Source organism: Phoca vitulina, unplaced genomic scaffold (genome assembly GCF_004348235.1).
Source record: "Phoca vitulina isolate PV1807 unplaced genomic scaffold, GSC_HSeal_1.0 scaffold13, whole genome shotgun sequence".
Lineage (NCBI taxonomy): Eukaryota > Metazoa > Chordata > Mammalia > Carnivora > Phocidae > Phoca > Phoca vitulina.
Genome location: NW_022589716.1, coordinates 19,015,253 through 19,038,001, shown reverse-complemented (window position 1 = coordinate 19,038,001; position 22,749 = coordinate 19,015,253). Strand labels below are relative to the sequence as shown.

The window sequence follows — 22,749 nt, the reverse complement described above, 5'->3', positions numbered from 1 at the left end:
TTCTTGTATATCTTTATCTGGCTTTGATAGGGTAATGCTGGCCTTATAAAATAAATTTGGGAGAGTTCCCTTCTCTCAGATTTTTGGGAAGAGTTGGAGAAGGATTGATGTTAATTATTTTTTAATGTGTGTTACAATTCACCAGTGAAGGGATTTTAGAATACTGATTTAATTTTCTAAGTGATTACTGATTAAGATTTTCTATTTCTTTGTGATTCAGTCTTGGTAGGTTGTAGGTTTCTAGGAATTTATCCATTTCTTCTAGTTTATCCAATTTATTGACATGTAATTGTTCATAGTAATCTCTTATCCTATATATTTCTGTAGTATCAGTAAAAATGTCTCATCTTTAATTTCTGATTTTGAGTCTTCTCTTTTGTTTGTCTAGCCCAAGTTTTGTAAATTTCATTTATCTATTTAAAAACACTTATTTTCATTGATCTTTTCTGTTGTTTTTCTGGTCTCTAATTTATTTCTGCTCTGAACTTTGTTATTTCCTTCCTTCTGCTAACTTTGGGCTTAGTTTGTTTTCTTTTTTTTTTTTTTAAGATTTTATTTATTTATTTATTTGAGAGAGAGAGAATGAGAGAGAGAGAGAGAGAGCGCACATATGAGAGGGGGGAGGGTCAGAGGGAGAAGCAGACTCCCTGCCCAGCAGGGAACCCGATGTGGGACTCGATCCAGGGACTCCAGGATCATGACCTGAGCCGAAGGCAGTTGCTTAACCAACTGAGCCACCCAGGCGTCTTGAGGTTAGATTGTTTACTTGAGATCTTTTATTAATATATGCACTCATCACTATAAATGTCTCCCTAAGAACTGCTGTTGCAGTATCCCATAGGTTTGGCTGTGTTGCATTTCTATTTTCATTGTTTTGAGATTTTTTAAAATTTCCCCTTTGATTTCTTCCTTGGCACACTGACTCTCCAGGAGTGTGTTGTTTCGTTCCCATGTGACCGTAAATTGTCCAGCTTTTTCTTATTGATTTTTAGTTTTGTCTCATTGTGGTCAGGAAAGATGTGATTTCAGTCTTCTTAAATTTGTTAAGACTTATTTTGTGGCCTATCCTATTATCTATCCTGGAGAATGTTCACTGTGCACTTGAGAAGAATGTGTATTCTGCTGCTGTTGGCTAGAATGTTCTATAAATGTCTGTTAGATCTGTTTGGTCTAATGTATGATTCAAGTCCAAGGTTTCCTTGCTAATTTTCTGCCTGGATAATCTGTCCATTAGTGAAAGTGGAATGTTGAAGTTCCTATTATTATTGTATTGTTGTCTGTTTCTCTCTTCAGATCGGTTATTATGTGCTTAATATATGTAGCTGCTCTGATGTTGGGTGCATATATATTTATGATATACTTTCTTGATGGATTGACCCCTTTATTATATAATGACCTTTTTGTCTCTTGGTACTATTTTTGGTGTCATCCATTTTGATGTCTTCCATCAAAGACATGGATCCATTTTGGTGTCTTCCGATGGAAGTATAGCTACTACCCTCACTTTCTTTTGTGTACCATATTTTGTTTCTTCATTTAAACCAGTGGTGTGCATTGGGTTCTTTCCATTTTTTTTGTCTATTGTGAATAATGCTGCTGTGAACATTCATGTAACAAATTATCTGCTGAAGTAGTGAGGATTTCATTCTTTATTACAAATCTGTCCGTTAACCAGTGAGAAAGTTGCTTCATTGGAAAACCCCAACTCAGGATCTTGAATGGGGGGAAAAGTCTTCTAGTCATATTTTCTAAGAAACTGAAAATCTGCTTTGTTTTCTTGCATTAAGAAGTGATTTTAGATGTTCATACTATATTAGATCTTATCACCATCTAATATGATATGTATTGCTTGTTTGTTTTAAGACCTGTTGAATGCATGGATGAATGGTGCTCAAATGTTACCCAGCTTTATGTTTTCCTAGATAGCATTTTAAAAGGTTCTATATTTAGCTTCTTTTGAACATCTCAGTATTATTGGTTTTCCTGGGGTAGAGCATTCTAGTACAAAATGTCTGTGTGATAGACCTTATAAATGGTTGGAAACAAGGTACGAAAAAGGATTATGTTGTATTGGGAAAGGAAAGAAGATAGAGATGGATTAGACAAATTATATACATGGAATTTTGTCCCCCTCTAATTTGACTGTAGTGTCCTCAAAGTAACATGCAGAACATCAGAGACACTTGAACATTGATAATCCAGACTTAGGAAGGAATAATAAAAAATCATTTAACCTTAACAGTGGAGGTTAAATGGTCCAACTGTCATCAAAACACAGAAACAAACTAAATCATCCCTTTCTTAAATGAGAACACTCCATTGTTTTCCGCTCAATGCGACTATTTATTGATTTGAACTAGTCAGTCTAGATACTGCTTTAGCAGAGTCTCAGGCTCTGTCTTTGAGATACAAATTAGAGTTTTTTAAAAAAGCAGGAACTTTGCAACATTACTGTAAAGTAGGGAACCTGGTCCTTTTTCTCTTGTTAAGCAAGGAAACTTGATTCTGAGAGGTAAGATGATGTCCGGAAGTATTTTTTAGCCTCTGTCTTTGTTGGAGTCATTTTCCTTGTCTTGGATTTTAGTAAGGATATAATCTCAGTTCCAGTTAGAAAAGGAGATCACAATGCCAGGTGTCAAATCCACATATCAATCCTCTCCTTAATTGCTGAAGTTTGACACGTCCCTATGTTTGTCTCAGAAAACTGAAAACGTTCTTTTATTAGCAATAGGGACTTAAATTTCCTATGTAGACAAATTAACTTCTAAATTATAAGAGAAACAAAAACACCACGAGAAGGTGGCGTGGGAGGGGGGGGTCACTTCTTCAACTTAAAGCTTTCTTCAAGTAATTTCTCTTTCCCTTCTCCATATTTTCCACAGCTTGCTTGCTTTCCTTCCTTTCCTTCCCTTCCTTTCCTTTCTTTCTTCTCTTTTTTTCGTACATTGGAACTCACTGTCTAGTTAGTACCTTCTCTGAAGAGTACATTTTTAGTCAGAAACTCTTAAAAAAAAATCTTAGAATCCTAATTAAAGTGGAAGAGGTCAACCAGACTGTTGAAATGTTTTTCATTTCATTTCAAACACTTAAAAGTGTTTTTAAGCCATGTAGCTATTATGTTTGGGCAATTCTTGAAACAGGGAGGGTGGAAACTCTTCAGAAAGATTTAAAACTTTTTAAGTATTTTTTAAAAATAAAATGTGAATTGGTTTAGAATAATAAAGACTAATAGAATAAGGAAGGAAAAGAAAAGAATATATTTTGTGGATAAGCCAAATTCATGGCCTTGTGCACTGAATTTTATACTCTAAAACCTACCTGACGGGGCCTTACTCTTGTGATTGCAAACCCTGGTTTTTCAGCCCTCCCACCCCCACCCCCAGGCTTGTCTCCAGTTATCTTAGAAGTGACAAAATAATCTCCAAGTAAGCTTAATTTTGATTAAAAAATACAGCCACATATCCATCTTTTTTTTTTTTTTTTATGGAAAAGGGGATGAGGCAGAGAAGACCAAATTGTGAAGAAAGGTAAAGATTATTACAGCCCTCTAGGTCTTGAGCTGACAAGTGAAAACACCTTGCATGTAATGCAGAGGAAAAACTGTCCATTTGACCTCATTTTCATTCACACTGCTCCTAACGCCCGGGAAAGACCAGATGTCTGGTTTCTAGAGTATTGGGCTTTTCCCTAGTAAAATTTATTTTTTGAAGTTTGGAGAAAAACTGCAGCTCCTTCTGACCTCAGTATTTTATAGTTTAATAATTTCATATACTAAAAGTGTTCCAGCATAAAATGAGCTTTGAGTATTTATGCATTTGCAGTAATCCAAGAAAGGCTGTGCAAAGAAAATCTTGAAATGACCTTTACTTTGAAAATCTTGTTATTATAAAAACCCAAAAAAACAAATTCATAGTTTTCATGAATAAGAGGTACAATGTAGCATATGGTAAAGGCACTGAATTGGCGGGGTGGGGTGGGGGACGGGCGGGTAGTATGAGTAGATGACCTTTCTTTTTCCTTGTCTGATTCCTACTAAGAGCAATACAAAATATACATTAGATATGATACTTCTTTCCTCCTTACAGAAAACAATAGTTGGAAATTCCTATGTAAAGCTAATTTGCCATGAGGAATATAAAGCCCTTTAATGGGGTATCTAGGTCCCTATGGAAATTTTTTTTTAAACATACACCATGTGGTGCAATCTGTTACAGTCTACAAGGAGGGAAGGGGGGGGAAGCTCTGTGGGGGCCAGGAATAAAGTCATCTGTGGGAGTTTTTGAGGTATTCACTAGTAATGGGGGAAATGGTACAGCTAAAGCCTAGAAGTGACATCGCTTCTGCCCTAAGTCGTAACCCAGAGTATATTAAATGTATGTTCTTTTTAGAAACTATTTAGCAAGTTAGTCAAATTAGGGGAGAAAAAAAACAACCTTTTCTGAGATGGTTAAATTGCTATTCATTTTGTATTTTAATCTAATCTACTGGTGATTTAATTTACAGAACTCAAAGGAAGTGTGCACTCAAATATTTGAGGATGTTAATGTATCAACCACTGTTTAATTTTGGAATGTGCCTACTTGCTTGACACAATATTTTACCATCTCAACAAATGTTTAGCCTTTTTTTCACTTGACTAAAGAGAAATAAGTTTCACATCGCTTCATTCACCTTCTTATGTGCATATGCTGGGAAAGATTGGATGTTAAAAAAAAAAAAAAACTTCCTCATGTTCCTTTCTACTACATCTAAATCTGTTTACCAATTCAAAGCTGCTAAAAAGCCCTGTATTCTCCTGCTAAATCAACTGGATGGCTAGAAACCAAACTGTGATGTAACAGGAAAAAAAAAATTATCAATTTATTTTCATGTCAGAACATTCTTGAGAAGGTATAAATTGTTCTGGTCTCTATGCCAGTTTTCTTTTTTCTTCCTTTCTGTCTTCCTTGTTGTTTTTTTTTTTAAGCCTTTCAGCTTTTAAGCCGGTACTTTTTATAGTTATATAACAGTTCTAATATTTTGTGACATTTTGTATTGTGACACTATAGATGAAATTGTCATCGGACTGACACTCTGTGCTGTTTATTCCTTAATTACAACTGTTAACACTGTAGAGAAGTGTGCTAATCTGCCAGCGCATATTATGAAAACAACGTTATTGTTACCCACACCAACACCCACTCAACAGGATATTTCCAAGATGGTGGTTTAAACGAACTTATCAGCACAATGGACGTTTCAATATAGTTGTTTTTTTTTTTTTAAAGCTTGTCCTGCTGTCTTCATGTAAAAATACACACCAGTTTGAAATTTTTAAACTCTTGAATTGTAATGAACATAGACTCCCCTTACTAGCAGGAGCTGCCTCTATAATCAAAAAAATTAAAAAAAAAAAAACCTTTTTGAGTGCTCCAGTGGTGGAGGACTGAGGAACTGCAAAGCTTTCTGACAGTTGTTTCAGAAATAATGAAAACAGGAGAGGGAAGGGCAAGTTTCAAGATGAAAAGATGAGAGGAGTTACTTGCATTCACAGGTTGGTAGTCCTTAAATAACCAAGTCAAAATCCAATAACCATTCCCAGCTCTAATAGGTGACCTTTTTCAGGACTAAGTCTGAGCCCCCCTGAAACTGGCTACTTCTCGAGTGCTTTGTAATTTAGTTCTTTCCTCCAGAACCTTCAGAGGTTTGATTATCTATGAGGGTCAAAATCCCATGAATCCATTGTCTAATAAATACTATACTGAAGCAGGTAAATACCTCTATTTTTTCCATTTGTTAAAAGGGCCAACAGCCACTGGGATCCTGTGCTGAACCCGATCCCCATAAAAAAATAACCAAAACAATTCTAGAAAATGTAAAATCAGAACAACCAGTATTCACTGTTTAGATGAGAATGACAATGAATGATTTTTTTTAAAAAAATGACACACAGAACACTTATTTAGTGACTTACTGAATAAACAGTCCACTTTTCAATATTAGCTCTTAACACTTCCATGGGATTGGCAGAAAGCAAATTCGTGACCCTGAAATAATAGTAGGTCTCAAAGTGATAGAACCTGAGACTTGTCAGCCGATTCTCCTATCTTCATGTCATTGAGGAGGTAATGGGACAATATGAACATATTCGATTCCTAAGGTACCCGAAATGACCCGTATATTCTTTAATATTCAGCTGTACTAAACAGATTTTTTTGAAAAGAGTATGTGAAGAAGTTATCACTGCGCCTCATTCTGAACGGTATTTTCTGCTTCATTTTCATTTTCAACACCGATAGGATATGGTGCTCTTCCTAAAAGAAACTGTTCCCATTTGGGAATATATTCTTCTACTGATGCCCAGTAAAGAGTCTGGAAAAAAAACAACATCCAAAAGTAAAAAAGCATATCAAGCAATTGAACTTGGCTCTTCATAATAGTCTAAATGTTTATTCACTGAAGTGTGTGTGTGCGTGTACATACACACATATACGTAGAATGCACTTCCTCTACAGAATATTTTATGTTAATTTTAGAAAGAAATCTGGCTACTTACTAGTGTTAATTTTCAAATTTCTCAGTAAAACCAGAGCCTGGCAGAATTACAGGTTATGGGATTTTATTGTGATTTTACACGCCCTCTTGTGGCCAACAGTGTGATTATTACCAGTGGTATCACTTATGGCTACAGTCATTAAATGTTTTTGTTTACTCTTCCAAATTCCATACTCTATGATTACCCATACTAAAATTATTACAATGAAATGATTAGGCATGAACAACTGCTTTTTAACTGACATAAAAAGATTTCACCTGGGATGAGATCAGGAAATGAAACATAACCAGTATGTTATAGTACAGGACTCAGGTAAATTGACTCCTTAATTATATGGGGAAAAACACTTAAAATATGCATCCAGTATATCTTTTAGAAGAGTACTCGATATGGTAAAATGTAATTTCTTCCCAATTTTTTTTTTTTTTTTTTTGTATATGGAGAAAATAATCCTAGTATCATGTAACCGTTTTTAATTCCAGTAACTTGGAAGTTGAGACACTGTATTATTGGCCTGACTATAGCAAGTCTATAAGCTATAAAAGCTCAGGCAAGATCACCATATAATATCTACAAGCTTTGATGTTTTTTTGGGTGACTGCCCTAAGGAGGCCAAAGAAAAGTAAACTGCCAAAAGCTCTGTATCCTAGGAGGGTATTTTAGATTGGATCATCACTATCAATCTCATTTTGGGGAATTCAGCCAAAGAATTACATGGCATTTAGAGCACGTAAGGATTCACTCTGCACATTAACAAGGTACAGGAGTTCTGAAAGTTGAAATTGTGAGTTGTTCTACATATCTGCCCATCTGTGCATGTGGTCCGAGAAACAGCCTGACACACTTAAAATAGAGGTCATCCTGCTGTGCAAGACTAGCTAAGAAAAATACCAACCAAGGCCTGTGGTTGGGAGTTTCTCCACCATTCACGGCTGGATTAACCCCTATTGTGTGGGCCCCGTATAGGCCAGAGTAAGGTATTGGAGAATTCAACGAAGAAAAAGACATGCCCAGGGCACAACTTTGTACCACAGTTCTTTCTATCCTTGATCACTGCCTTTCCTTATTACTCTAGATGACACAGAAAATTGAAGGGCAAATTCTCAGCCTTTAATTTTGAGTCTATTCAACATCCCTGCTTAGGCAGCAAGCAAAACTGTATTTGGAAAAGGTCATTAAGAATATAAAATTAAACTATTCTATATGTAGTAAATTTTCTTTCATCACAGATATATTCATATACCAAATAGGGTTTATTTTTGCCAACAGTCTTCCCAATCTGTTCTTGAACTGAGCAAAATAAAACAGACAAAAGCCACACTATGCTGCATGATAATATGCATTTAAATAGCTTTGGTTGAAATTTGGTGAAGGGACTGAACTGCTAACGTTAGCCAACAGGAAAAGCACTTTGGTAGGCATGCTGTCATCTTAAGATTTAGTGCATACTGTCTACTGTCTGTTATGGTTTAACAGGATAGGTGTTTCTAGATGAAAAGATATAGGATCTTTATAAAATTTTTGCTTGATAAATTTTTAAAAATCAAGATGCTTATCAATTACCTACTGTGTAAAAAGCACAGCACTGTGGACATGTAAGGATCAATCAGACACATCTTGTTTTACCGAATAAATAAATCTGGGAAATACACATAACCACAATTAATTTATAATGTACTATTAACAGAATGGGGTCTCTTCCTATACGTTTGTTCTTTAAGATTCTCACCTCAAGAGAAACCACCTCTGGTGATGGAATTGGGTGAATCCGGGTCTGTAGAGACTTTTCTGCTGCTTCTATATCCTATAATAGGTATCAGTGTTTTAGAAACAAAATGTATTTACGTAACACATACAAATGGCACCTGTAATAGCAATGTCTATATCCCAAATCTCAACTCTTCTCTGGATATTCAGTCTGAACTGAAGGAAGGGCATTGAAATAGGAGGACTGATCATTACTTAATCAGTTTCAATAGAGAAAGCAGCGTTTCTTGTTTTAAAATAAAAAGTGGGGGTGGGGTGGGTAGGACTTTCAAGATCTTCCTTTTCATTTAAAATAGTAAATGCCAATAATTCTGGCAAAAAGGACTTTCTTCCAAAACTGCTCAGGACACTAACTTAGCTCTAAAACCAATAAGAACAGCCAGATGGATAAAACGGTCAAATATTCAGATACTAAAAACAGTCAGATAGTCAGCCCCACGCTGACTAACCTTACAGGTGAAGAGTTCTAGTCCAGATCATGCAAATGGTGTATTAATGTCACACATTTCATCTGTTCAGTATTCTATTTTTTAATTTTATACTTACATAAATCCTCCACATATTCAAAAGAAAGTCAGTGAGGTACCTCAGTACTTTGGGACAAGAACCTTTTCACTAGACTCTAGATTTTTAGGACTCAACTTTTGGGGCATTCTCGATGGCCAGCTTTATGGCTGGGTCGTGCATCATGCAGCTGATGACGTTTAAGCCCTGTGCTTTAATCTGCAGTGTGACTTGTGGGTGTATGCATTTTCTCTTACGGTTGTAGCAATGCAGGGGTAATCACACTTCATGCTTACCCGGGTAAAGATGTAACCTTGATATGTGGATGAAGTACAGGCCCAGAAATGTAGGACTCTCTCAGTTGTGAGTGAAACACTGGAGCTCTGTTTCATGCTCCCCAAACTGGCACCTATGTTGTCTAGTGCTTGTTTATGTTTGTCAAGTTCACAGAGGCCTTGGCTGGAGGCCGTGTAAATTTTGTCTCTCCTTTGAGCTCAGTGAGTTGATCAAAAAGAGAAAGTTCTCTGATCCATGTACAAGCATTGGAGCAATCTAAGTACAGGGCTGTTGGACAGACGGAGAGAGATGGAAAAGGACGTGGGAGTGGGGTGTGAAGAATCCAATGCTGAACAGGAGAAAAGAGCGAGCAGATGGCCGTGGCGGGAGCAAGGAACGGGTGTGAAATGTAAAAGGGAAAAACAGGAAATTCCCTAAAGGGACTCCCCAAAGTTGCACAACCATTAATGCACCTGCTGTCTTGAAGAAGGTGATTTGAAGGGGAAAACCGTCAATTTAGGGCTAAAAAGCCCATCTATTAGCAACGTCTATTCCCGACCAGAAGTTTATGGCCAAGACGCACGCTAAAGGGCTTTTGATGCCGATGCTACGACAGATAGCGAAGATTAACTCTCCTGTGATTGCACTGAGCTTTTACAAGGTCCTGGGAAAATTGTTTTTTACTCTCATAAATCAAGCAAACAATAGACTCACAGCTCCACTGACATCATTATAAGAACAGTTGTAAGTTTATTGTTGGTGGTAGATCTAGGTGCCACTAGCACCTGCAGACAAGATGATAAACACTTCTCTTAAAGACCAGAAAATAAGGATATTGGCTATCTCTCCTAGAAGAGCAGATTTGCAGTGAAAGAGTAGGTATGAGCAGGGATCTGTGGCCTGGTAAAACAGGCCTATGGTTAGTAACTTGACAGTCAGCTCTACAGCCTGTCGGCAAGGGATTATCACCCCTCCAGAGAACTTCTTTCGTAAGTGAGATTTTACTTTCTTAGATGTTTTGCTTACCTCTCTGACTCCTACTTCTCTTTCTCTTTAGCTGGCTCCTTTTTCTCTTCTTAATCCTAAGTGTGGGCTTTCTAAGATTTGTGACATCTGTCCTCCTCTTTTTACTTTTTCTCTTTCCAAGACTGTCTCTTATCTAGCTTCAACTATTAATGTAGAGGAATAGATAACTTTTCTTCCCAGCCCTTATTTCTCAACCTAATAAAACTAAACTCCCCTTATTCCTACTGAGTGTTCTGAATGTACAATAGTGGGAGTTCTACTCCCCCAGACACCTATGCTGTATCTTCTACCTTCAATTATTGTTTTTCCCTGACATTTAAAAATTCAAAAGGTCCATAGATGATTCCTGCGGGATGTCTCCTCTAGCCTGTCCGTGCCATTCTCAGTGCTGTGGTCTTATTATCTCACTCACTGGTTCAACAAATATGTACTTGGACTGTATCTCATTTTACTTTAACCACATACGGAATTGATTAGTTTTTCTAAAATTACTACTTTAAATATGTCTTTACATAGATTAAAAAAAAAGAGACCCACTACACAGAGGATAAAGTATGAATTCCTTAGCCTGACTGAAAAATCTCTGCCTTCTGTAGCGAGTTATATCCCATTACTTCCAATTAAGAACCTTCTGTTTGACTATATGCTGCCAGAAGGTACGGACTGTCTCATACAATCTTTAAGCATCCGAGAATCTAACAAAGTGCAGGGCATGTACTAAACACTTAAATATTCATTATATACATAAATGACTAAGGTGTCAAAAGTTTCCTGAGTATAAATGAAAAACTTAAAAAAAAAAATTACCCAAGGGGATGAGGGGAGAAAAGGAAAAAAAGCAGATGAAGAGAGGCTAGACTTACCTAACCAGACCTTGTTACCTTGTCTTATAGATCTGCCACTAGACCATTTAAAAATTTATACAGTTACAGAACAAATGAAAAAAGCAATCCCTAAAAATTAAAAACAAAAGGAAACAAATCTAACTGCCATCTAGTTGGTGGCATAACCACATCAAGAAAAAGTACATCAGGTGGTCTTAGAACACAGTATTTTGACTGAGCATCTGTAGTGAGATCTACCCCAAGGACAAAAAGAATTATAAAAAGTATCTGACTGAAAGCCATACTCCGTAATCATATTGTTGCTGGTAGTGCTGTCTCTATGATGGGATAGAGTAAATGAGTAGTTATGTTAGTATTGGAAAATTATTTAGGAACTGAGATTTTTGGTCTGAGGGGGGGAAAAGTTAGAGGTAAAATATTGATGATTTTAAGTTAAAAGTCTTACAATCATGTAATCAAAATGGAATTATTGATATGAGCTCTTGATGAATTTTATCTTTAAAAACAAGTTGTAATAAACATCCCTAGAACCCAGATTAAGGGCTCTAAACATATATTCCCATCAAAAGGATCCAGGGCTCCTTGGAGCAATGGCCAATTCTAGGTCTAAGCAGCAAATGATGGCCTGGAAGATACCACAGCAGAAAGAAAGAAAGCTATCAAAGCATGTTAAGATCATGTCAAAGGCATTCAGGAGCTAACATGGAGGCTCCCACTTGGTAAAAATGGGACAATTTGAGCATCACTGGGAATACAAATTGACGTGGGTCGAGACCTTTCAAATCACAGACATATTTAAGAGCATCAACGTCTAATTGGTCACTTCTGGAGGATACTAGAGAACCAAACTATTATTTTTGAAAATTAACTACAGAGAAAGAATCAAGCACTGATCATGCTTTTTCCTATATGAAGTGTAACCAAATAATTGATGAGGGGACGTTTATCTTCTTATAAATTATCAGCAATTGAATGAGAAGGAATAGAAGAATTTGAATATCACTTTTTGCAACCCTTAATGAACATATCTAGGCCATGATCATCAGTGACTGCTAACATTCCAGAAAGACAACCAGGCATTACAAAGTGTTCTTTCCCAAAACATTGAACCTGAATCTGATCAGGGCTCTAGATCTGCACTGTTAATGTAATATCCATTAGGCTCAGTGGCTGCTGAGCATTTGAAATGTGATAAGTCCGAATTGAGGAGCCCTGTAAATGTAAAATACACACTGAATTTTGAAGGCTCAGTGAGGAAAAAAACATAAAATATTTACTAACTTTGAATAGCAGTTACATTTGAAATATGAAATTAATTTTAATACATTTCATTTAATCTGTGTCTTTTAACTTTATTAAAAGTGGTTACTAGGGGGGTGCCTGGCTGGCTCAGTTGGGAGGAGCATGGGATGCTTGATCTTGGGGTCATGAGTTCGAGCCCCACGTTGGGTGTAGAGATTACTTAAATAAAAACTTAAAAAGTTGTTACTAGAAATTTAAAATTACTTGCATTATGTTTCTGTTGCATAACACAACTTCTGTCAATTTATGGGAATTACAGGGAACAAAGGAACTTACTAAGTGATGCCTCAGCAATGTAATTAGTAATAGTCAGAGTGTGGAAAACTAGGAGAAATGAGCCAATTCCTTCAACAAATTAAAAGGGGGTGAAAAAAAAAGGCAGAGGGAACTTTTAGAGATTTGAGAGACCTATCAATCAATTACGTACTAGACTTTATTTGGATCCGGATTCAAACAAATGTAAAAACAGGTTAATCAGGGAGATCTGAATCCTGACTGAAAATTTGAGGAATTATTGTTAATTTCTTAGATGGATCATGGTATTGCGATTGTACTTAAAACAGCCCTTATCTTTGAGTGATAAACACTGATGAAAAAGACATGATATTTACAGATTAAACAATGTGGTGTCTGATGGTTAGCTTCAACATAATTTGACGGGCTGCAGGTGAAGGTGACGAGTGTGGATGAAACAAGATGGGCTGTGTTTTGAAAATTATTGAATCTGGGTGATAAGCACATGGAAGTACATTCTTCTATTCCTCCTTCCACATAGGTTTGAAATATTTTGTAACAATTAAAAAACAAGTTTCCAGGATGAATGGTGATATAAATGTTACTCTATGGCAGGATTCAGCAGCCTCTGTAAATGAGTTGACTTGTGATTAGGAAAGGTAAACTATGAGCACAAAAAGTCATGTACTGAGATTTCTTTCTTTCCCCCTCCCTAGACATGTCCCTTCCTCCCAACCCAGCAATATATATCTTCCTGTAAATATATACAGTGAAGCCAGCCATAGCTGGACTGGGTTTAATCTTTTAATCTGCTGAAGGGGCAATTTCTGGGATTGAAAAAAGAAGATCCTAAAGCATGAGATACAGGGTCATTGGTTCAAGGAACCCTTACGCATTCATTAAACTCGCTCTTCCCTGAATTGGAGAAAGTGTGGAGTGTGAGGAGGAAAGAGGAGAGACTGGGTCCTGTAAGTCACTGGCCAGGGGGGTGGGGTGTGGGGCGTGCAGTTTGTTGAAGGCTGTTACTGTCAGCCTCTCCAAGAAGGCCTCCAGGCCATGCCGTTATGTCTAATCTGCTGTGGCACACTCCCATTCTTTCTCACCCTGGAATGTTTGTCCAGCTTTCTCATGAGGTGATGCTCACTGCCACAAGATTGCCTTTTTGGGTTAAACTAAATTTTGCTGGTGGGGGGTGGGTGGGATGGGGAAAGAGGTCAAACAGATGATAGTTTACCTCATGGAAGTATTTATAGAAACAAAATTCTCTTTCTCTTCCAAATCTGTACCAATCATGTTTGTTTTTAAAAGGCAGACACATTTTATTTTATTAATGTAATAGGGAAACTAGCAGAAACTAACAATCCATTATCATCTGTGATATTTACTGACTAAACCCTCAATTTGAGTTTTCTTCACTACTTAAATTCATGTCCATTCTTTTACTATTATGCTTGAACCTTTGGGATTAGTCTTTTTGTTATTGTTCCCATTTTTATTTTTTATTTTTTTTTTATTTTTTATTTATTTATTTATTTTTTTTTAAAGATTTTATTTATTTATTTGAAAGAGAGAGAGAGAGCACATGAGAAGGGGGAGGGTCAGAGGGAGAAGCAGACTCCCTGCTGAGCAGGGAGCCCGATGCGGGACTCGATCCCGGGACTCCAGGATCATGACCTGAGCCGAAGGCAGTCGCTTAACCAACTGAGCCACCCAGGCGCCCTATTGTTCCCATTTTTAAAACATTCTTTTATTTTTCCAAATACATTTAGAGAAATTTTGTTGCGTTAGATGCAGATTTTGGTGGGGCTATTTTTAAATCTAAAAATAACACTGTGACTACTGATTTTAGAAAAATAATAGTTTCCCCATCAGGATTAAGGCATGTGTCTCCATTTAAATTTTAAATCTCCCATTGAAGTTAAGAATTATCTTTATACCAATCATGCATATTCCTTGTTTAGAGCATTCCCAAGTATTTTATAATTTCATTGCTAATGTGAATGTGATTTCATATTTTCCATTTGTATATATAGGATCGTTATAGATTTTTGAATGGTTACATTTTATCTGTTAATTTTACTCAACTCATAATATACTAGTTTTAAACAACTTTGGCTTTGCTAAGTATATGGCCTTATCAGTTAAAAATACTAGGGTTATATCTTACTTCCCAAAAATTAAAGCTCACTCCATGTTAGTGTTTCTTATATTAGAGCATCTAAATAGGTCAAATAAAGGATGGTAATAGAGCTTATACTTATTTTGTTAGTATCTTTATAGGAATGTTTCCAAGTTTCAGTGGAACCATTTTTAAAGTGTATTCTGTACCTAAGTACATATCTTGATGTAACTGAACCTGTTCTTGACAGGGAGGGGGTATTAGGAGTAGTCACTTTACGGTTTCCTCTTCTCTAAATTAGGAGATCAGCGCAGTCAGTGGTTTTCACCATCCCTTAGATCACAATAGAACAGGCAAGGAGGGGCTGAATGGATGGGCCTTTGGCCAAAGCGGGTCCACTTTTACCTATTTTAAATCTTTGAAAAAAAGTTTTTATGCTAAAAAAAAAAAAATTAAAGCCTTAAGTGAAAATCTAATCTATGTGCTTTTTAAAGTTTCTCCCACCTGAAAATTCTGTGATCAAGTCCTATTTAGGTCACTTTCATGATAACCTCTATGGTACAGCCCTTAAAATTATTTCCAAAGTTTAAAACAAAATAGTAAGAGGGAAAGCAGGATTAAAGAAATTGCATATACAAGTATTCAAAGTATGTTTTAAAAAAAAAAAAAAAGGGAAGAGACTGCCTGTCTCACAGCAAGCACTGTATCTGGGATATAGGAGCTCAGTAAATGCTTACTAAAAGACTAAAGGGAAATATACAAAAACATTAATTTCAAGCTGGGTGGGATGATATGGAAAGTATGCTATTTCATCATCTTGGCTCTTTCCAGTTTTTTACAGTGAGAATATATTACTTTTATAATCCGGGGAAAAAACACCATCCAAACTTGTTTCTAATGACTATAAAACTAGGTTCATTATCTTCCTTCCAGATATGGCAATGATTTCTTAGCTATTCTCCTTAAATCTAATCTCTCCATTCTGCAAATCACATTGCATCTAAATAGGAAATGAATCTTTCTTAAATACCCATATGCTTCTTATATAAGTCTCTATTTTTCTTTTGCTCTAACACTTTTAGTACTGTATTATGCCTATATATCAGGTCTCAACTTCTTCACTTGGTCTCACAAAACATATCCAACCTTGTTTCCCATAACTTTACAAGCCAGTTAGCTCAGGGTCCCATGGACACTAACAGGGCTACTCATTCTTCTGGTCTTGGTTCTTCTGTAAGAATGCAGTGGAATATTTTGCATTCTGCCTATTCAAATACAGCTCCAGCTTAGTTTCCCTTCTCAGACTTGTTAGGATATTCTAGCTTTCAGTGATTTTTTTTTTTTTTTTAATACGTACTTCTAAAGTGCTAAGGATTCCACATAACTTAATGTTCGATCAACTAAGGTCTCATATGTTGTGTGTGACAACCTTAAGTCATCAGTTAAGCCTGTTAGCTATTTGATGTAAAGAACTCTGAATTATTTTGTTAACTCCACTTTCTGCTCAGAACTAGCTCAGTAGTAAGGCCCCTCTGGGCTTTCACCAAATACTTGCTCACTAAAAGGAAGATAATTGAAAAATCCAAATAGTACCTGTACTTGTTGCAGGTAAGTAGCGATCAAGCCTTCAAGCTTCTAATTTAGTTTTTCTGACTTTTCACAGCAAATTCCAGATTATCCTATATATTTCCATTTAAAAATAAATATTGCAAACACCATTGGGCAAGTAAGACATATGGCAACATAGAATGCTTTGGTAGCACTATGGCTGTGACTTAAATTACTGTGGATCAAACTGCCAGAAGCTGAGAAGATAACTGAATTTTCCTCTTCCTTTATCCTCTAGTGACTACATAAGATAACTATATCATGCCTATCGATGAAAATATTTAACAATAAAAAACTGAAAACACTGCTTTATAACTTAAATAATATAGCCTTCCTCCCAAATGTTTTAGTCATAGGATCTCTTGGAAGCTTGAGTGGAAGCAAACTTTAGGGTTTTAATTATGGATGAAGCCATACAATTCTGGAAGCAAAGTATAGCAAGCAGCCAAAAATGTTACACATATGATTTTACTCCAAATGGGCACATTGGCCAAATGGTGGGGCCCTGCGCAATCACATACTTTGACCACCTCCTCCATCACTATCAAGAGAGATCTGGGAAATCTGTTATCTTAGATATGAATTCTACGTGCTGACTGTGGCCCCAGTAGGGCAAAATCAAATTGTTCTTGTTTTTATGATGTTAAATAGTTTTGAGTTGGATCTAAAAACATTATAGGTACTTCATAGGGTTTTAGGATCTCCCTATAAATAAAAGATGATGGAAGATGGAAAGTTACATCTTGTATTTATTACTTCTTGCACAAAGGTGACCTTTAAATTTCTTCTATGGTCATTGGTTCTTCTGGTTGATTAAAAACACTTAGGTTAAACAAACTTCCTTTTATTTTTTCATTTAAAAAAGAATTCATATGCAACATATCCAACTAACATGGGTTTGAAAACTAGATGGTACTTCATTAATTGTATTTATTACTCAAAACAAAGTATATATATCAAAATTATGAAATTCACTTAAAACCTTTTTTTGCAAAAGTGGGGAAAAAATCTCTATACTTAAGTCATGGAAACTTACCATTAAAAGACCAAGGTTCCTTTTAAAAGCAGTCTCAGCTGCTTGCATCTGAGATGCCTTTTCCTTGTTTTCGTCTATAAATTTATTCTCCATTTGTTGAAGTAACATTAATCTTTGTGATACTCTAGAAAAAAATGAAGATTATATAAAGTTTTTCTTAAAAGGGTACATTTTTTGCTTGACTAACATAAAAAAATTTATTTCTTAATTGTACCTCACTTCAAGTTCAACCTATTTTGAAAACCAATTATTATGTCCATTAGTAAGACAGCGGAAAACTTAGATAGTTCAGTAAGTCTCAAATCTGGGTAAAATTATTCTTATTTTCATTAACATATCTATCGTAAGTACATGCTTCTGTTTTTTTAGCCTCTATGGTCTTTGCAATTATTTTAGAGTGTTAAAAACATGTTTTAATTTTTGGTGAAAATGCAAACTGTAATACATATCCCTTTGTACACATACTTATATATACCTCCCCACACACATACATTGATATAACTTGCTATACGAAACCTTCTGCTTAACACTTCAATACCCCTGAATCTCATGTTACACATTTAGAATTGCGCTAAACTTCCATATGTTTGAAGAAGCAATAAAAATATTTTTTTCCTCTTTTTCCAAGAGAAAGATGATGGTTCCATATATGAGTGAGAGGCTGTGTGTATGTATGCATACTCACAACAAGGTGAAACAGTAATTGAAGAAAGATGTAAAAAGTTGTAAGTAAATTATCAAACTACTTTTTTTATATATAATATACTTTAAAAATTTCTCATTGGTCAAATGCTCATTTTACAAGTTTTTTTGGTCCCCTTAAATGATTGATTAAAAAAATGTCAGATGATAAAAAAATACATGTGATATATATAACAGTCTAACCACTTTCCAGATAGTTGTGGAGATTCTTAAGAAATGCTATGTTTCAGAGGGCTGTTCTTGAGGGTAGAATTAAAATTGAGTAATTTCAACATTTTTATAAGGGGAAGATCTTAGAAAGCCAAGGAAGAGGGCCTGGTAATTAATTAAAGGAAAACATGAGAGCCCACAGAAAGAGGTAGAGAAGGTTAATATCAAGTATAAGTGCAGGACTGGTTATGTAGTTTGCAAGGCCTAATGCAAAGTGAAAATGTGGGGCTCCTTTAAAAAAAAAAACTATTAGGGCGCCTGGGTGGCTCAGTTGGTTAGGCGGCTGCCTTCGGCTCAGGTCATGATCCTGGAGTCCCTGGATCGAGTCCCGCATCGGGCTCCCTGCTCAGCAGGGAGTCTGCTTCTCCCTCAGACCCTCCCCTCTCTCATGTGCTCTCTCTCATTCTCTCTCTCTCAAATAAATAAATAAAATCTTTAAAAAAAAAAAAAAAAACTATTAGAAATTTCAAGACAGCAACATTAGAGCATTAAACCAAGTACAGGGACTGTGAGTACACAGGTCACATACTCATGGAGCCTGCCCTGGGTAAGAGGTGTACAGAAGTCCATTAAATATCAGTGAGAAACCTAGAAAGGTGAGAAGGGTGAATTTATCTAGATAATAGTAAGAATTGTAAGAAGAGAACATACCTTTTAATCTTTGTTATTCTTAAGAGACAGTGACATTCCCTAACACCAAAATCTCTCAAGTGTCAGAATATTTAAATGACACACTTTCAGACTTAAGTCTTCTGTGCACACAATATTTCACTAACAAAGCCAGTACAATTTATTCATTTAGATAAGCCTTAAAAAAAAAAAAAAACTTACATTTCTTCATGTCTTTTAGACAGGCGAATTTCTTGAGCAAACAAGGACGTCATCTTTAGTCAAAGCTGCCTTATAAGCTTTCTGCTAAATAATAAAAACATTTAAAGTTACTTTAATGTCCTCAGCTTTACAGCAGTTGATTGTTTTATTACCTCAACCCATTGGTTCTCTCAGAAGAGAAAAATAAAAATTGAGATATAATGTATAAAATGAAAGAATGCATTTAAAACCATTTTTATTTATGATGCAGTTTTTCGTATGCCAGATGCAGCCAAAAACACCATGAATCAGGTAAACTCAACATACTTCACATTTCCTCCTCTTAACTTCCTCACACTTTAACCTTAATCTGAATTGAAAACAAACAAGTAGCTGGTACTAAGACTAGTAAACATTTTATTGAATCAACAGAAAGAAAAAAATCCACTCTGTAAAATTCAACACAGGAATACCATCCCTTATGCATGTGCACACACACATAGAAAGGCAAACAAGTGTAAGAACCAACTGGAAACTCATGGTCTTTCCTTTATTGGAAGACTGCCCAGTTCTATCATCTCTTTTCCAAATAAAGTATTTTTCATGTATAACTGGCGGGGAAAAGCCCAACTGGTCTCTTCACCTTACCCTGGGTGCTCAGGACTTCCATTTGGGGAGTTTAGGAAAGTCCATTTTAACGGCACATGAGCAAGCTCACCTTGAATGAAGAACTTGGGCCAATATAGATAAAGATCAAGTGAAGTGCTTTGAAGGCTCAGAGCCTGAAGGCAGATCATCTGGTTGCGTGCAAAAGCTGAAGGTGACTGTCCTAAGGGAGAAAAAACAGGAATGAAATTCTTTTCCTGGAGCGAAGCACTGGCTTTCCTAAATTTTATGATTTAAACACTGTCGCTAATCTCTGAGCGTCCAGCGCTGATAGACTGAGCTCTTCCTTCACTGCACATACATGGAGGTGTAGGGCACTGAGCCCAGCCAAGGGCAAGGAAACACTGCCCTGCCCTCAACGGGTTTCCTTCTAAAGGAACCAATGTCTTGCGTTCAGCACCGCGGACAGCAATCGCTCGCCAGCTTGCCGGCAAGGATCTAGTTACAGATACTTATCCTCTAAGATCACCACGGACCAATCGTCACCGCCTTCCTCCCCCTTTCGAATGCAGCGTCAAGGAAATCTCGGAAAGTTAGTCCACGGTAACTTATTTTTCCGTAACGCCCGCCATCAGCACTCCAGACAAACCCCAAGATAAATTCTGCCTTTCGAACCAAAGATCTGCACGGCCTCAGAGTCCTCAACCCTGCAACCACTCTAACTCCCTGCTTATATCCAGAGGACTCACGACCTTTCCTCCTCATCCCAGCTCTTCCCCCTTTAACAACACCCTCCTCACCGGCCCTGCGAGCACCTACGCTGCTCTCGGACAGTCAGGGCACCCACCGGGCCGTCCGTAAGGCGGTGGGACTTCACTCACCCAGTCGCACTCGGACCTTATCCGTAAAGGCGCCTGCTATGCTGGGTCCCAGCACAGGCCTGGGCGTGGTCACGCCACCATCTTTGCGCACGCGGGGACGAGGTGACGTAATCACGTCGCTGTAAAAGGCGGGCCTCTGGCGCGAAAAGTGGACGGTGCTGCGCTCAGCGGAGAAATTCCCCAAGCGGTCGTTCGGAGCCCTGCGAAAATGTTTGGTGGTAGCTCAGTTTCGAGGCCTTTTAAACTGAGACCGGAATATGCTTTAGAGAGGGAAGCTAGAATGTCACAGAATATGGAAATGGGGAAAAATCCTTCAAATTACTCCAGAGTGTTTGAATGGTCTGCACAGTCAGTAAAAGCTCCTTGCCTCAGAGAGCTTCACCCCGTTTGTCAGGAGCAGAGCAGAGGAGTGGAGCCCCTGCCCGCACCCCCATAGGGACAGTGATATTGATCGTGGACGTTTTGAGGGGTTTGCGTGTGTCGCTGTGTTTAGGTTATCTCAGCCTTTCCCCTACAACGCCTGGTGACGTAGGTGCTATCATCCTCTTTTTTTTTTTTAAAGATCCTTTTATTTTTAATTTTTATTTTTTTATGTTGTTAATCACCCTACATTACATCATTAGTTTTTTTAAAAATTTTTTATTGTTATGTTAATCCCCATACATTACATCATTAGTTTTAGATGTAGTGTTCCATGATTCATTGTTTGTGCATAACACCCAGTGCTCCATGCAGAACGTGCCCTCTTTAATACCCATCACCAGGCTAACCCATCCCCCCACCCCCCACCCCTCTAGAACCCTCAGTTTGTTTCTCAGAGTCCATAATCTCTCATGGTTTGTCTCCCCCCTCTGATTTCCCCCCCTTCATTTTTCCCTTCCTACTATCTTCTTTTTTTTTTAACATATAATGTATTATTTGTTTCAGAGGTACAAGTCTGTGATTCAACAGTCTTGCACAATGCACAGCGCTCACTCACCATAGCACATACCCTCCCCAGTGTCCATCACCCAGCCACCCCATCCCTCCCATCCCCCACCACTCCAGCAACCCTCAGTTTGTTTCCTGAGATTAAGAATTCCTCATATCAGGGAGGTCATATGATGCATGTCTTTCTCTGATTGACTTATTTCACTCAGCATAACACCCTCCAGTTCCATCCACGTCATTGCAAATGACAAGATTTCATTCCTTTTGATGGCTGCATAATATTCCATTGTGTGTATGTGTGTATATATATACACACACCACATCTTCTTTTTCCATTCATCTGTCAATGGACATCTTGGCTCTTTCCATAGTTTGGCTATTGACTATCATCCTCTTTTGACAGAGGAGCAAACCAGCATGGCTGTTTATTTAGGTCAGAGCTTGAAGTCAGCAGAGCCTTGAGGAAATTTCTCACAGGCCTCAGGTCACACACTTTGGAATAATCCATTAGTGCTGTAAATTGCGTTCCTAAACCTTTTTTTTTCCCTTTGAAATAACTTGGTGAGACACGAAGTACTATCCTTAATTTCAGATGTAGAAACAGATTCAAGAGAGGTTAAGTTTTCTTCCTACGGGTTACTGAGTTGGTAAAGGGCCAAGTGCTAGGACTCCAGTCCAGGTGTCTTTTATTTCTTAAATCCCAGAATATCTACCTGAAACTCCTTTCCTGCTTCGGGACTACGGCACTTCATGGTTCCTTTGCTTGGAAAAGCCATTCCCCAGAAACCCATATAGACTGACTGCCTCATCTTTCAATGCTACTTCTTCAAAGAAGCGTTCCCTGGACCTTCAGTATAAGATAGCAACCTCCATTTCTTTTCTCTCTGCCCTCCTTCTCCTGCTTGGTTTTTCTCCAGAACACACTGTTGAACACGTTTTACAATCGCTTGTTCATGTGTTTATCAGTGCACTCCTACTAGAATTCGAACATCCTAAGAAGTATTTTTGATTATTTGCTGCTGTATCCTCAGCAACTAAAATGGCCTTGAAATAATCCTGGATGGAAATTCCATCATAATTTAAGAGAGGTCTGTCTTCAGTTGATAGGACCTTTGATTTAGCTGTTCCACAGCCTTAGTAAAGAAGAAAAACAAACCTTGAATGGGTTGCATGAAATAGAGAACAAAGAAACTGGACATTAAAGCATGTGTATGTTGTTTAAAACAAACTTTGTTCCTCTCTTTGCTTTATGTAAGTTTGCATAGTGACACAATTGGGACAAACCCAGCCCTTTTAAGTTTGAATCTAGCTTCTTTAGATCATTGTCTGCCCTAGGAGTGAATCAAGGAATACCTTGG

At 37.2% G+C, this 22,749-nt stretch overlaps 1 protein-coding gene across 6 annotated transcripts; it reads right to left on the bottom strand.

The window, feature by feature from the left end:
• Positions 1-4,835: 4,835 nt before the first annotated feature.
• Positions 4,836-20,569, bottom strand: CUNH3orf14 (chromosome unknown C3orf14 homolog). Of its 6 annotated transcripts, none has more exons than XM_032411658.1 (6): positions 20,428-20,568; positions 19,693-19,803; positions 18,996-19,079; positions 17,253-17,376; positions 8,265-8,339; positions 4,836-6,351 (listed from the first exon to the last, which is right to left on the bottom strand). In XM_032411658.1, the coding sequence occupies exons 3-6, from the start codon at positions 19,046-19,048 to the stop codon at positions 6,220-6,222; spliced, it is 384 nt and encodes a 127-aa protein (XP_032267549.1). In that variant the 5' UTR covers positions 19,049-19,079; positions 19,693-19,803; positions 20,428-20,568; the 3' UTR covers positions 4,836-6,219. The 6 variants fall into 6 exon arrangements, with proteins under 6 accessions (XP_032267549.1, XP_032267546.1, XP_032267547.1 ...); XM_032411655.1 differs by having other exon boundaries at positions 20,462-20,568; XM_032411656.1 differs by having other exon boundaries at positions 18,996-19,076; positions 20,462-20,568.
• Positions 20,570-22,749: the final 2,180 nt, after the last annotated feature.